The sequence below is a fragment of the Moschus berezovskii genome, chromosome 8 (genome assembly GCF_049115385.1).
Source record: "Moschus berezovskii isolate FMDL1 chromosome 8, NW_MosBer_1.0, whole genome shotgun sequence".
NCBI lineage: Eukaryota > Metazoa > Chordata > Mammalia > Artiodactyla > Moschidae > Moschus > Moschus berezovskii.
This window is the reverse complement of record NC_142467.1, coordinates 15,590,434-15,605,787: the sequence shown is the minus strand read 5'-3', so window position 1 is coordinate 15,605,787 and position 15,354 is coordinate 15,590,434. Positions and strand designations below refer to the sequence as shown.

The window sequence follows — 15,354 nt, the reverse complement described above, 5'->3', positions numbered from 1 at the left end:
GCCACCTCATGCGACAAGTTGACTCACTGGAAAAGACTCTGATGCTGGAAAGGATTGGGGGCAGGAGGAGAAGGGGACGACAGAGAATGAGATGGTTGGATGGCATCACCGACTCGATGGACATGAGTTTGAGTGAACTCCGGGAGTTGGTGATGGACAGGGAGGCCTGGCATGCTGTGATTCATGGGGTCGCAAAGAGTCAGACACGACTGAGCGACTGAACTGAACTGAACTGAACTGAAGGTTATTCCAGTAATAATGGTAAGGGTATGTCCTTCAGTCATTAAATATTAAATAAACAACTATTATGTGATAGTGTAGTGAATAAAATAGATGAAAACAGTTGCTCTACTGGAACTCACATCCAGTGGAACAGAATCGAACAATTTGCTATCTGATTGCTGAAGAATTGATGCTTTTTGAACTGTGGTGCTGGAGAAGACTCTTGAGAGTCCCTTGGACTTCAAGGAGATCCAACCAGTCCATTCTAAAGGAGATCAGTCCTGGGTGTTCATTGGAAGGACTGACCCTAAAGCTGAAACTCCAATACTTTGGCCACCTCATGTGACGAGTTGACTCACTGGAAAAGAGTCTGATGCTAGGAGGGATTGGGGGTGGGAGGAGACGGGGACAACAGAGAATGAAATGGCTGGATGGCATCACCAATTCGATGGACATGAGTTTGAGTGAACTCCAGGAGTTGGTGATGGACAGGGAGGCCTGGCATGCTGTGATTCATGGGGTCGCGGAGAGTCGGACACGACTGAGCGACTGAACTGAACTGAACTGAACTGATGGACCAAAAAAAGCCATTTCTTTCAATAGCAAATTGCTCAATTTTGAAGTGAATGTTTCACAACTGTATTCTATATAACACTTGTAAAAAGTAACTACATATAAGGTAAAATATTCTTCTGATTGAAAAGATCTTATTTTAGCCTGAGAAAAGTTATGTTATAAATCTATGTTTTAGACCAAAATCTTTTCTTACAGCTTCCTCATCAAATCTGTAGACGTAATTGCAAATAAGAGTTTTTGAGTAGCTATGTAGCTTCTGATAGACATCTTCACCTTGGAAATAGGCAACCTAAAATTTAAGCCTTTCAGGAAAAGCAATATTAAACACATTTAAGTATCCATTGTCCACATATTTTTTTGGCCTTTGGTTGGAGTCTCAGATTCATCTACTTCATGTTGTAATGTCTGCCAGGTATGACTAAAAATACAGACTTTGTATTTTGGTCCCTTCCCCTGTAGTCACAGAATGTACAGCTTAATTGCCTAGATGCTTAAGCAGATCTCCCTGGTCAAAGCAATAATATTCAAACAAGATAAAAAAAAAAACTTGGTCATGCCATGTAATTCATAGGTATAAAAAAGAAAACTGTCCTGCACTAAAAATTAAAACACTAATGGATGCATTCCACTTTTTCTTTGACCCAACACATCTACAGCAAGTTGATGACATTTCTTTAGAGCTGAGCCCAGACAAGATATAATTCACCATGTGAAAATTTATCTAAATGTGTTACGAGACAACACTGGTGTTCAGTCAGCACCAGCTAATCCTCTTAAGTATATCTAAGGTACCTTGTACAAAAATAATTCTTACAAATTTAAAGTATAATAAATTGCCTACAGTCCTCAACTATGAAGACTGTAGACAATAATTATAATAACAATGCCCTTTAGTTTGAAATGAAGTCTCCTCGACCAGTGACTTAAATTGCATCTGCCCAGTTTGTAGTTGGTGGCTTCCCTCATAGCTCAGTTGGTAAAGAATCTGCCTGCAATGCAGGTGACCTGGGTTTGATTCCTGGATCGGGAAGATCCGCTGGAGAAGGGATAAGCTACCCACTCCAGAATTCTTGGCCTTTCCTTGTGGCTCAGCTGGGAAAAAATCCTCTTGCAATGTGGGAGACCTGGATTCGATCCCTGGGTTGGGAAGATCCCCTGGAGAAGGAAATGGCAACCTGCTCTGGCATTCTTGCCTGGTGAATCCCATGGACAGAGGAGCCTGGTGGGCTATAGCCCATGGGGTCACAAGAGTCAGACGTTACTTAGTGACTAAACCATCACCATCAGTCTGCAGTTAGTACTCAATTTTCACACAAACAAGTTGATAAAACCCCAAAGTAAACATATCTAAAATGCATTATCTAGGCAGTTAAAAGATTGGAAAAGCAACCTTTGTTTTTCTTTCAAAGGATGTAGTAAAGCCAGATTATTTCTTCAGATTCTACTTAAAAATAGAAAACAGAATGATTTTGTGGGCCATACATAAGTTCTACTATGTCTATCTGTGTGTGTACTCAAATGCTCAGCTGTGTCACTCTTCCAACCCCATATTATGTAGCCCACGAGGTTTCTCTGTCCATGGAATTTTTCAGGTGAGAACACTGGAATGGGTGGCCACTTCCTACTCCAGGGAATCTTTCCAAGCCAAAATTGAACCTGCATCTCTGATATCTCCCGCATTGGCAGGCAGATTCTTTATCTCTGTACCTCCTTGATAAATCAAGCTCTGCGGAATTTTAAAAGTATCCCCACCAAGGAAGTGGCAGAGCAAAGACTCTTGTCTAGATTCTGTTTTCAACATTTTGAATTCTCTTCTCCAACATACTGCTTCTCTTAGTTGGCGTGAGTGACTTTCAAGAGCAGAAAGAAAAAGAAGACAATAACAATAGGAGAAATACTCTAAGATGGTCTCAAGTGAAAAGTGAAAGTGAGGTCGCTCAGTCTTGTCCGACTCTTTGTGACCCCATGGACTGTAGCCTATCGTGCTCCTCTGTCTGTGGGATTTTCCAGGCAAGAGTACTGGAGTGAGTTGCCATTTCCTTCTTCAGAGGATCCACCCGACCCAGGGATCGAACCCGGGTCTCCCTCATTGTTGGCAGACTTTACCATCTGAGTCACCAGGGTAGTCCAAGATGGTCTCAGAAGTTCAGAAAAAGATTCATATGATCGGAAATTCTATGATGGACAGCTTTCACTTTTTCAATCAAAATCTGAGTGCCCACTGTATACCAGGGACCTGGGACACAAAAATGAAGAAAAGTCCTCATCGCAGGTAATATAAAACAGTTTCGAAGACAATTACAATAAAATATTAAAAAAGCAGTAACACAAAGTCTCTATGCAAGCGTGAGAAAGGGTGTCAATTCTGGGAGGCCAAAGTCTGAAAAGCTTTTGTTTGGTAAACACGTCAGACACTGTGCAAGAACCTGGGGGCAGTGGTAAGTAGAACAGGTGGGATTGCCGCTGTCATAGAGCTTGTATTACAGTAGGAGAAGACCCAGCAAATGCATGCGGTCATCCCATGCGGTAATTCCTGTACTATACTGCACTACACTGCACTACACTGCACTACACTGCACTACACTGCACTACACTGCACTATCCTGTACTATACTGCACTATACTGTACTATACTGCACTACACTGCACTACACTGCACTACACTGCACTACACTGCACTACACTGCACTACACTGCACTACACTGCACTATACTGTACTATACTGCACTATCCTGTACTATACTGCACTATACTGTACTATACTGCACTATACTGTACTACACTGCACTACACTGCACTACACTGCACTACACTGCACTATACTGTACTATACTGCACTACACTGCACTACACTGCACTACACTGCACTACACTGCACTACACTGCACTATACTGCACTATCCTGTACTATACTGCACTACACTGCACTACACTGCACTACACTGCACTACACTGCACTACACTGCACTACACTGCATTATACTGTACTACACTGTACTACACTGCACTACACTGCACTACACTGCACTACACTGCACTACACTGCACTACACTGCACTACACTGCACTACACTGCACTATACTGCACTATACTGCACTATACTGCACTATACTGTACTATACTGCACTACACTGCACTACACTGCACTACACTGCACTACACTGCACTACACTGCACTACCCTGTACTATACTGCACTATACTGTACTATACTGCACTACACTGCACTACACTGCACTACACTGCACTACACTGCACTACACTGCACTACACTGCATTATACTGTACTACACTGCACTACACTGCACTACACTGCACTACACTGCACTACACTGCACTACACTGCACTACACTGCACTATACTGCACTATACTGCACTATACTGCACTACACTGCACTACACTGCACTACACTGCACTACACTGCACTATACTGCACTATACTGCACTATACTGTACTATACTGCACTATACTGTACTATACTGCACTATACTGCACTATACTGCACTATCACAAGAGAAACTGAGCCCTGCATCAGCTGAGAAGACCTGGCCGCCACTTCATGGACCGTCAAGGGAGCGTGCCTGTGAGACAGCGAACAGCAACGAAGTCGAGGGCATACGCCCCTTCATATAGTTATTGCTTCATCTCTGGGGCAAAATCAGAACGTTTGTTTTTTTTTAACTCAGCACCTTTATTCTGTAGGGCCTCCCTGACAGCTCAGTTGGTAAAGAATCAGCCTGCAATGCAGGAGACCCTGATTCAATCCCTGGGTCTGGAAGATCCGCTGGAGAACGGATAGGCTTCACCCTCCAGTATTCTTGGGTTTCCCTGGTGGCTCAGCTGGGAAAGAATCTGCCCGCAATGCGGAAGACTTGGGTTCGATCCCTGGGTTGGGAAGATCCCCTGCAGAAGGGAAAGGCTACCCACCCCAGTATTCTGGCCTGGAGAATTCCATGGACTCTACAGTCCATGGGGTCGCAAAGAGTCGGACACTACTGAGCCACTTTTTCACTTTCACCTTTATTCTGCTGAGAGTTTACCTTCAGGCTCACGGTGTAATTCGTAACTCACACTGTCTTGGTTCAGTTTCCATCCTTGCCCAGTATGAAGAAGAAAGATCCCTTTCTCTCTCCATCATCAACAGGACCGCTCTCGATGAGTCGCAGGTCCGTGGCCACCGCGCTGAGAGCTGTCCTCAACTGGACCGGCTCTCCTGGAAGGGCAGGCTCCACACGGGGCTGTGCGGCTCCCGGTGCCCCTCGACCACCTGCAGGCCAGGTGCCCGGTGGAGGCCGCCCACCCTTCCGGGCGTGCAGACACTACTGCAGCAGCCCTTTGGAGCCCTCCCTGGCCTCCAGGCCACAGCCGTGGCTTCAGCTGCAAAGGGGCACCCCAATTCCTGCCTGCGTGCCCTTCCACGTCTGTGATGGGAGACCTGTGGACTGGTTCCCGCAGCACGTGCCGCGACGTATGATATCCACACATCGGAGCGAAGCCAGGCCTGGGATGAGGAAACCTGGGACAGAGTCCAGTTGCCAGCCTCCAGGAGGTTCTAGAACTCCTGGAGTTGGGAGTTCCAGTCCTCAGGGCCTGTGCAAAGGTAGCCCACCCAGGGCCGGATATGGCACAAGCAGCTAGCAGAGGTTGTCTTGGCCTCTCCTCCAAGACCTTATTCCTCCCCCAACTTTGCATGCCCTTCGGGGCTGAGTGCCATCCCAGAGGACTGCTCTTCTGCCTAAAATCCCAGACACTCAGGCCCAGGTGTTTGGACCTGCTGGTGGAGAAGAGCAAATGCTGGTGAATGTGTTTGACTTCATTTGTGACGAAAACTGCAGGCCCAAGGGATAGGGGTCCTGCCAGATATTTCTTTGAAATGTCAAAGAAAAGGGATGGTGGTTTTTAGGGAGGAAGCCTAGCAACAGTATCAGAAGAAAGATTTAATCCCCAAAGCTAACACCTTTTCAAATTTTGTCAACTCAGTAACCTTTATTTTTCAGAGGTTTCTTCACCCTTAATCCATTCCCCCACCTGAAGTATCGAGTTTTTTTGTTAAATCACACCAATAATAATTTTGGAAAAATCATAAAAAATAATGTGGTAACACGATGTGATGTGAATACAGGAATCCTAAAAGTCAAGAGAATCCCAGGGACGGGGGAGCCTGTTGGGCTTCCGCCTATGGGGTCACACAGAGTCGGACACGACTGAAGTGACTTAGCAGCAGCAGCAGCAAAAGTCAAGAGACCCCGGGATATTAGTGTCAGGCCTGATCTGACCACCTGCAACTACCATCACTTAACCCCTCAGCTCAAATTTATTCATCAGTAAAGTGAAGGAGTTGAAATAGAGATCTTCAAAACTTTGTGAGTGTCTGACCCTAGCAACTGTCCTACATTATCACTGATAGTCATTACATATTTTGGTAACTCTTAACTGTCCCAGGATCAAAGCCAAAAATTAAGGCACTTAGTGCAGGGAAATGAGGCGTGCTGCAGTCCATAGGGTCACAAAGAGTAGGACATGACTGAGTGACTGAACTGACTGAGGCCTCCCTGTCCTTCACTATTTCCCAGAGTTTGCTCAAACTCATGTCCATTGAGTCGGTGATGCCCTCCAACCATCTCATCCTCTGTCGCCCCCTTCTCATCCTGCCTTCAATCTTTCTTCAATCTTTTCAAACGAGTCAGCTCTTGGTATCAGGTGGCCAAAGTATTGGAGCTTCAGTTTCAGCATCAGTCCTTCCAACGAATAATCAGGACTGATCTCCTTTAGGATGGACTGGTTGGATCTTGCGGTCCACGGGACTCTCAAGAGTCTTCTCCAACACCACAGTTCAAAAGCATCAGTTCTCTGGCGCTCAACCTTCTTTATAGTCGAACTCTCACATCCATACACAACTACTGGAAAAACCAAAGTTTTGATTATATGGACCTTTGTCAGCAAAGTGATGTCTCTGCTTTTTAATATGCCGTCTACGTTTGTCATAGCTTTTCTTCCAAGGAGCAAGCGTCTTTTAATTTCATGGTGTTAGTCACCATTTGCAGTGATTTTGGAGCCCAAGAAATAAAGTCTGTCACTGTTTCCATTGTTTCCCCATTGATTTGCCATGAAGTGATGGGACCAGACGCCACGATCTTAGGTTTTTGAATGTTGAGTTTTAAGCCAGCTTTTTCAATCTCCTCTTTCACCTTCATCAAGCGGCTCTTTAGTTCCTTTTTGCTTTCTGCCATAAGAGGGAGGGGGTGTCATCTGATGTCCCTCCATAATATTGGTGAGCCTCATCCAATGACTCGAAGGCCTTTAACAGAACAAAGGCTGACTTCCCCTAAGAAGGAAGTCCGCCAGCAAATGGCCTTTAGACTTGATACACACTCTTCCCTAGGTCTCTAGCCTGCTGGCCTAACCTGAAGGTTTTGTTTTTATCAAGCCTCCACAACTACATGATCCAATTCCTAAAGTAAATCTCTTTTATATACAAATAGTATTTTTTATATGCACACACACACTTACATATCCCATTGTTTATATTTCTCTGGCTAACCCCAGTGACTAAAACCAGCCCAGTGAGCCCTTGGAGAGATGCTGTAGAAGCCAAGGAAGGGAAATATCCTTTCTCATTCTGCTCCCTCTGATCTCCCCATTGACTAAATGCAACTAAAAGGCAGAAAGGAAAAGGAGCCTATAGATATAGTTGACACAAGCTAGGTTTCCAGCATACAGAGCAGGGTGGAGATGAGAGACAAGCAGGCCTTGGGCAAAGAAACAGTTAAACTCATTAGAAAAAAAAAAAAAAAAGATTAAAAATCATTACCATAAAATTCAGAAAATTGGTCACCTTCTGAAGGGTGAGAAGGTAAGGATCCAGAAGGGATCCATGGGTTGGGGGTATTTCCTTATTAGAATGTTGACTAAATGACTGTTTGTCTTATAGTTGCCCATTAAACTATACATCTATGTTTTGTACTTTTTATATATTTCATAATTTAAAAGTTTAAAGAAGAAAACAACATTTAACCATAAGAACTTTTGTAATACATGAATTCTAACAGTCGCAATCATTTTCCAGGTGAGCAAGTTTGTAGCACTTAAAACAAGTCTCTTTAAAACAGTAGAAAATTTATTATAGACAGTATACAGGTCCTGACAAGTGAGAGAACTAAGTATATCAGAACTCAAAACTGTTTTTAAAAAGTTGCTTCCAGCCAGAGAGGAAGGAAAGAATAGTGCCTGGAGACTCGGACATGTTTATTAACTAATGCTGAGAGTAAAGAGCAGTAGAAAGGCAAACGGCGAAGACAGGAGAAGTAAAGGGGACGGACGGAGAGCAGTCTCTCCAGTGTCAAGGGGAAGCCCACATGGCACCACTAAAGCAGCTAGCCTTGAGTAAGATAAAGGATATTTACCGCACTTGGACTGAAGGAAAAAGAAAAGGATGTATGTGGCTGCATGCAAATTTGTCAGCTTAGCAGTGGGAAGCTGAGACAGTTCCCCACCTGATGAAGAGGTGGTGGACAGTGAGAAGGCCTGGACCACTTTGGAAAACAACAGCATCAACAACGTTTGCCAGGCAGTACCAAATGTCCGATTGAAGAATGAAGACCATGAATCTGTAGCACCATTAATCTTCAGAGTTTCGTGGTTTTCTAGAGTAAAATGTAGCCACCCAGAGACAGCAACAGGAGAAAGAGAGAGGTGGGAGTTCAGTTTCTCTTGGATCTCAGAGAACAGAAATTCTTCAGGAGGATGGAGAAGTCATGGTCTGGTCCTCCTCCTCAACTTGGATTGGAATTCCACAAGGAAAACTGAAAACTTTCGGTACAAAGCAAAGTATGGGCAAACCTAGATGATCAGGATAAGGTGTAGTTGGGCCGGTAATAAGGATATCAGGAAACGGGGCATGTTGGGTTAAACTGGCTATAAAGTTAAGAAGAATTTGCCGAGAAATGCCCTTCTATTGAGTAGTGGGTGGTGATGGAGTCCAGATTGGCCCTGGAAGACTCCAAGTTTTAAGGTCACTCCTTGATATGAGAATCTAGAAGTACAAAATACAGGTGCATTATACACAGTTGTTTGCATACCTGTTCAGCAGGTTATCAAGTTCCCAAGTATTTGTTAAGAAGCATACTTAGAAGGTGGCTGCGAATGTGGTGCCTTTGAGAATTCCATGATTCTCAAGAGCTGACTCATTGGAAAAGACTTTGATGCTGGGAAAGATTGAAAGTAGGAGGAGAGGAGGGGGACAGAGGATGAGATGGTTGGATGGCATCACCAACTCAGTGGAGATGAAGTTTGGCAAACTTTGAGATGGTGAGGGACAGGGCAGCCTGGTGCGCTGCACCCATGGGGTCATGAAGAGTCAGACACGACTGAGCGACTGAACAACAACAAAACTGTGAATGGCTACTGGATAATCTTCGCAGCTAATCCCATCATGCAGGTAGCTATCAGCCCTTTGGGCTTCCCTGGTGGCTCAGAAGGTAAAGAATCTGCCTGCAATGCAGGAGACCTGAATTCAGTCCCTGGGTCGGGAAGATCCCCTGGAGGAGGGCATGGCAACCCACTCCAGAATTCTTGCCTTTAGAATCCTATGAACAGAGGAGCCTGGCAGGCTACAATCTACGGGGTCGCAAAGAGTCGGACATGACTGAGCGACTAACACTTTTACTTTCAAAGGGCTGAACCTGTCAATCAGAAGATAGAACTTTAGAAAACCGATCAAGGCATATATTCACTTACTGCAGTTTGCTCTGGAAAATGTCTCCATACACAATTTAATGCTGCCATAATTCTAATTAAAGTGTAAACTCCTTGGTATCAAAAGGTCCTGTACCTAAAGCGCTTTATAGATGTCTGTTGAACTGAGAAGGTAACGAAGGGTTTCCCATGTAGACTTACCTAAAGGGAAAAGAAAATCCTGGCCACCTATCCTAGATTTCCAGGCCCGTTGATAGTTAACCTTGTGATTATAAATGAATAAATAGTTTACACACCGGCCTCTTGTGCATTGGGTTAGCACAACCTTCAACCCTTGCGTATGATCAACTCTGGACACCCTGACAAAATAAAGCTTCTGAGCCTGCAAAAACCAAGGAATGAGCCCTGGAAAATGTGACTCAACTGAGGCAATGTCATCCTGAGGCCAGCTTGAGCAACCCAGCTGGCCTCTCCCCATGACATTTCTAGCATGGTAGTTTAGAACAGTGACTCTATTTAAATCAATCTGTCCTCCTACAATAAAAAAATCTTTGAGATCATGGCAGAGTCGTTAGCAAAACATTGTTTAATCATTGTTAATGCAAGAGGACTGAGTTATTTATTAGAAATCACAGTGAGTTAATAAAAAGCACTGGCTGAAAATGCCTCCTAATTCTAGAGTCCAGCCTGGGGAGTTACAAATTGTGTACAGTTTGTGACTGTTCATGGGTAGCAACCTAGTGACAGACTGCTCCATTTCAAGGCTGCAGCTGCTGCTGCTGCTGCTGCTGCTGCTGCTGCTGCTGCTGTGTCACTTCAGTCGTGTCCGACTCTGTGTGACCCCATAGACGGAAGCCCACCAGGCTCCCCCGTCCCTGGGATTCTCCAGGCAAGAACACTGGAGTGGGTTGCCATTTCCTTCTCCAATGTGTGAAAGTAAAAAGTGAAAGAAGTCGCTCAGTCATGTCTGACTCGTGGTGACCCCATGGACTGCAGCCTACCAGGCTCCTCCGCCCATGGGATTTTCTAGGCAAGAGTACTAAAACACATGTAACGAAACAAAACTAACTCTGCTTTTGTGTCTGTTTTGTATTTTTTATATTATGTTATACTTCACTGCTTCTTGCATTATGCCAGGATTGCACACTTCTGAGTGTCTCATTCTTTTTGTTCATAGAGCCATCGACCTTCCTCACAATTCTGAAGAGTTTGACATAATGACCCATAAAAACAAGATCCTTCCCAATGTGGTAAACATTCCAGTTACAATTACCGATTATTCTTTTGTTTCTGTTGACCCACAAAAATATAGTTTCTTAACTAATCAGTTCCAAAAAAATGTTGCTTTCTAGATTTCACTCACGTTTTCTTGCCCCTCAGAATTTCATAAATTCTCGTTAAAATTTCATAAACTCTCTTTAAGTCATAATGTAAACAAGCCCTGTCCTTTCATTTTAGCTGGTGCCAAGTAATTTTACTATTACCTTTATATTAAATCAACAACAATATACCATGGTTTAAGGACAACGTTTGAGAAGCCAAAAAAAAAAAAAATTTCCTGGGCTTATGGTGGGCAATTTACGCCATTACCTGGGTGGCAGGTTAGGCATTGGGAACATCAGGGCTTTACTCTACCTCTCATTTCGGGGATATTCAGTGGAAAATTTGAGAGGCTCCGCTTACCACTGGGGTTAATCCAGAACTGACTTTGCTTTTAGCTTCCCCTATTTATCACTTCATGGAGGAAAGTTTGAATGCCATTTAATGTAGATTGAATTGCCTGGTCTCACTCTAGTCTTAACTGGGAATGAGCTTATAACACTAGAACATCTTGAGGAAGCATGTGGAACAAGCCCCTGCGTTAGCAGAAACCATATTCACCCTGTAGGAGTAGGGCACTTATTGGTTGAAAAGGGGGTTGGATCTGGCTACAGCGGGGATGGGGTGGGGGGGAACTGGCAGTACAGCGGGAGAGATGACGATAATCACACAAGACCAGATGTTTTAATCTAAAGGTGAGAGGAGACAAGGCCCATCAGTAGTAACTCTCCAGTCCCAGATTTAGACTGTTTAAGTTGAAGGGTCTCTAAAAAAGGAGTGTGGAGAGCAATGCTAGTAAAAATGTGTCCACAGGGATCTCTGGAAAAAGTGACAGAAGCAGGAAACAAAGGAAGAGAAAATAACATCCTTCAGATAAGTTGAATGATCTGTTAGAATCCCAAAAGGACTATTCCCCAAGAACACAAGTGGCTGACTTAATGGCATCAGATGGACAGGGGGGCCTGGCGTGCTGCGATTCACGGGGTCGCAAAGAGTCGGACACGACTGAGCGACTGAACTGAACTGAGGGCTGGCCTCAGAAAAAATATCACTAAGAAAACTTCAATTGTTGTTCACCGTGAAAAGTGTTTAATTGCAGACAGGGTCACAGACACAACGGTGGAAAGTATAAAGCGAGTTTCTAGAAAAATAAGGACCAGCAGGACTGCATGAGGAAAGAAGTCATGGTGAGCAGCTTGCGGCAGCTGTTGAATGAAACAGGAGAACGCGTGAAAGCGTGCTTGTGAGACGCTCCCATTAGGACGATGCCTAGTGGATGGCCTCGGCAGGGATGCATGCGCTTGAACAGATCAAATAAAAGGAATACAAGAGATGAGGAAGACTTAGGGATTTACCACTGGAAACTGCGTTAACTTCTATTACAGTTAAAACTGGAGACAGATGTAGGAACACTGAAAACAATCTACTTTTTAATATATTTCAGTTCTGTAAAAACGAGGGCTAGCAACAAAATATTACACCATTCAAATTTAATATTCTATATTTCTGTAGGTCTACACATGGAAAACTTCACAAGATACTATGCATAAATAAATTACACAATCAATATGCTTGATAAATTACACAATCAATATGCTTGATTATGATATTTACATATATATTTTTTTCCAGGGCCAAATAACAGAGCAGGCATAGTAAAGGCCAAAAACCCAGGTTTCTTTGAAGTTCAAACCTTTGAAAAGTGCTGGTAAGAAAGAGGCAATCTTGATTCCAAGAAAAGTATGTTCTGGCATTTTTAAAGCAACATTTTAACTGAAAAACAGAACAATTGTTTGAAAAACATAATTGGGCACTATAACACAGGTGAATAGATATATTCAAACAAACACACAAATGAACATCTTAGACCTTTTCTGAAAGAGCTTACAGTAGTTGGCTTTTGTATATACATGGTATGAATTCTCACTTCAGCTTCTCCAAACAGAATGAATGATATTGCAGCCTTATAGTTTAGAAGAGATCCAAAAATTTAGAAGAAAACTTCTGACTGTTTCTCTGAGAAGAGTTATCCAGGTAATAAAAAGAGAAACATCAACTTTTCTCGAGACTGAGTATATGGTTACTGATTCTGCTACCTGACTTTGTTTGCATTACTTATGTGAAGTACTGCAAGCTCTGGTGGTTTAAAAAAAAAGAAAAGAAAAAGCTAATCTTGAATTCTGTGATTTTTGTGTAAATTTGCGAACGTTTATCTTTCATTAGATTATTTAGTACAATACAAATATATTTTTCACTGGGCTGATTTCTAGGCAAGTAGGTCTGCGGTTTATATGTGTTACCTTCTCCTATCTCCCCCTTACTTCCTGTCTCACAGCTGCCCTTGCAGCAGCAGCTAGCCCAGGGCCTATTCTGCTTCCTGGCAGACCAGGACTCCACTGTGATATCCTAAGCTTTCTCTCTAAGACACAGCCTCAGACGCCAGACCAGTAGTTTTCAAATTTTTTGACTGAGCATCCTATTGTAAGAATTTTGAGTATACCCCCCAATATCTTTATAAATGACGAGCATATATTACTGTTAATATATTGTGACCACAGTAAAACACATTGAAATAGAAATTTTTCAATAGATGAGCTAAGGATAAAGTAAATCACATTAAAAAACTTTTTAAAATGTATTACTAATAATACAAAATATACTTTTCTCTAGAATGTTATTGCCGACAAATCTCTTACAAAGAATAACAATTGAATATGCTTCATGAAAAAACTAAGATCATGGCATCTGGTCCCATCACTTGATGGCAGGTAGAAGGGGAAAAAGTGACAGATTACATTTTCTTGGGCTCCAAAATCACTGTGGATAGTGACTGCAGCCATGAAATTCAAAGACGCTTACTCCTTGGAAGGAAAGCTATGACAAACCTAGACAACATATTAAAAAGCAGAGACATCACTTTGCCAACAAAGGGCAGGGCAGTCAAAGCTCTGGTTTTTGTAGTGGTCATGTATGGATGTGAGAGTTGGACCATAAAGAAGGCTGAGCACACTGCAGAATTGATACTTTTGAACTGTGGTGTTGGAGAAAACTCTTGAGAGTCCTGTGGACTGCAAGGAGATCCAACCTAAATAAAATCATCCTAACGGAAATAAACCCTGAATATTCATTGGAAGGGCTGATGCTGAAGCTCCAATACTCTGGCCACCTGATGCAAAGAGCCGACACAGTAGAAAAGACCCTGATGCTGGGAAGGATTGAAAGCAAAAGGGGAAGAAACCAACAGAGGATGAGATGGTTAGTCAGCATCACTGACTCAATGGACAAGAATTTGAGCAAATTCTGGGAGTCAGTGGAGAACAGAGGAGCCTGGCGTGCTGCAGTCCATGAGGTCAAAAAGAGTCAGACACAACTTAGCGACTGAACAACATTATCTTTTAAATCTCGGTTCAACATTTTGTGATACAGCAACACAGATGTCTGCTTTTATGTTCAGTTTATTTAAAGGCTCTCTAAAAAGAGCTCACAAAGATATGAGAATTTAAATGGAAGAACTGCTCCATTAGCTGGGTTGCTAAATCATACTTATATACTCCAGGAAATAGTGAAGGACAGGGAAGCCTTGCGTGCTGTAGTTCCATGGGGTCGCAAAGAGTCGGACATGACTTGGCAATTGAACAAAACCACCAATTTATTTTTCAGCCTTATAACTAATTATGCAAAGATTTTGGTTAAATCTGATGGGTACATTTTCATCTTACCTAATGTTATTCAAATGGTTTAAAAAAACCTATAAGATAACCAGAGTTTTTATAAGTTACATGCATTTTCAATCACAAAACATATAGTGGGTAAGGGGTTGCTAACGGGAGCTAGTTATCTAAGTTTGAATCACACCTCCCGGATTCTCACTATTTGTATAGCTGTAGGCAAGGAAATTAGCCTCTCTATGCTGTAATTAACGACAGAATGATCTGTTTGTTTCCAAGGCAAACCATTCAATATTATAGTAATCCAAGTCTATGCCCCAACCAGTAATGCTGAAGAAGCCGAAGTTGAACGGTTCTATGAAGACCTACAAGACCTTTTAGAACTAACACCCAAAAAAGATGTCCTTTTCATTATAGGGGACTGGAATGCAAAAGTAGGAAGTCAAGAAACACCTGGAGTAACAGGCAAATTTGGCCTTGGAGCACGGAATGAAGCAGGGCAAAGGCTAATAGAGTTTTGCCAAGACAACGCACTGGTCATAGCAAACACCCTCTGCCAACAACACAAGAGAAGACTCTACACATGGACATCACCAGATGGTCAACACCGAAATCAGACTGATTATATTCTTTGCAGCCAAAGATGGAGAAGCTCTATACAGTTAGCAAAAACAAGACCAGGAGCTGACTGTGGCTCAGATCATGAATTCCTTATTGCCAAATTCAGACTGAAATTGAAGAAAGTAGGGAAAAACACTAGACCTTTCAGATATGACCTAAATCAAATCCCTTATGATTATACAGTGGAAGTAAGAAATAGATTTAAGGGACTAGATCTGATAGATAGAGTGCCTGATCAACTCTGGACGG

The 15,354-nt window shown here is 42.9% G+C and overlaps 1 protein-coding gene across 1 annotated transcript in view; it reads left to right on the top strand.

The window, feature by feature from the left end:
- The first annotated feature begins 4,361 nt into the window (after positions 1–4,361).
- The window catches only part of RHOBTB3 (Rho related BTB domain containing 3), an 84,756-nt gene continuing 73,763 nt past the window's right edge, over positions 4,362–15,354 (top strand). Inside the window, exons 1-4 of the mRNA XM_088839287.1 lie at positions 4,362–4,467; positions 4,889–5,225; positions 10,674–10,746; positions 13,152–13,214. Coding sequence (XP_088695413.1) covers positions 4,362–4,467; positions 4,889–5,225; positions 10,674–10,746; positions 13,152–13,214 — 579 coding nt within the window. The remainder of the gene's footprint in view (positions 4,468–4,888; positions 5,226–10,673; positions 10,747–13,151; positions 13,215–15,354) is intronic.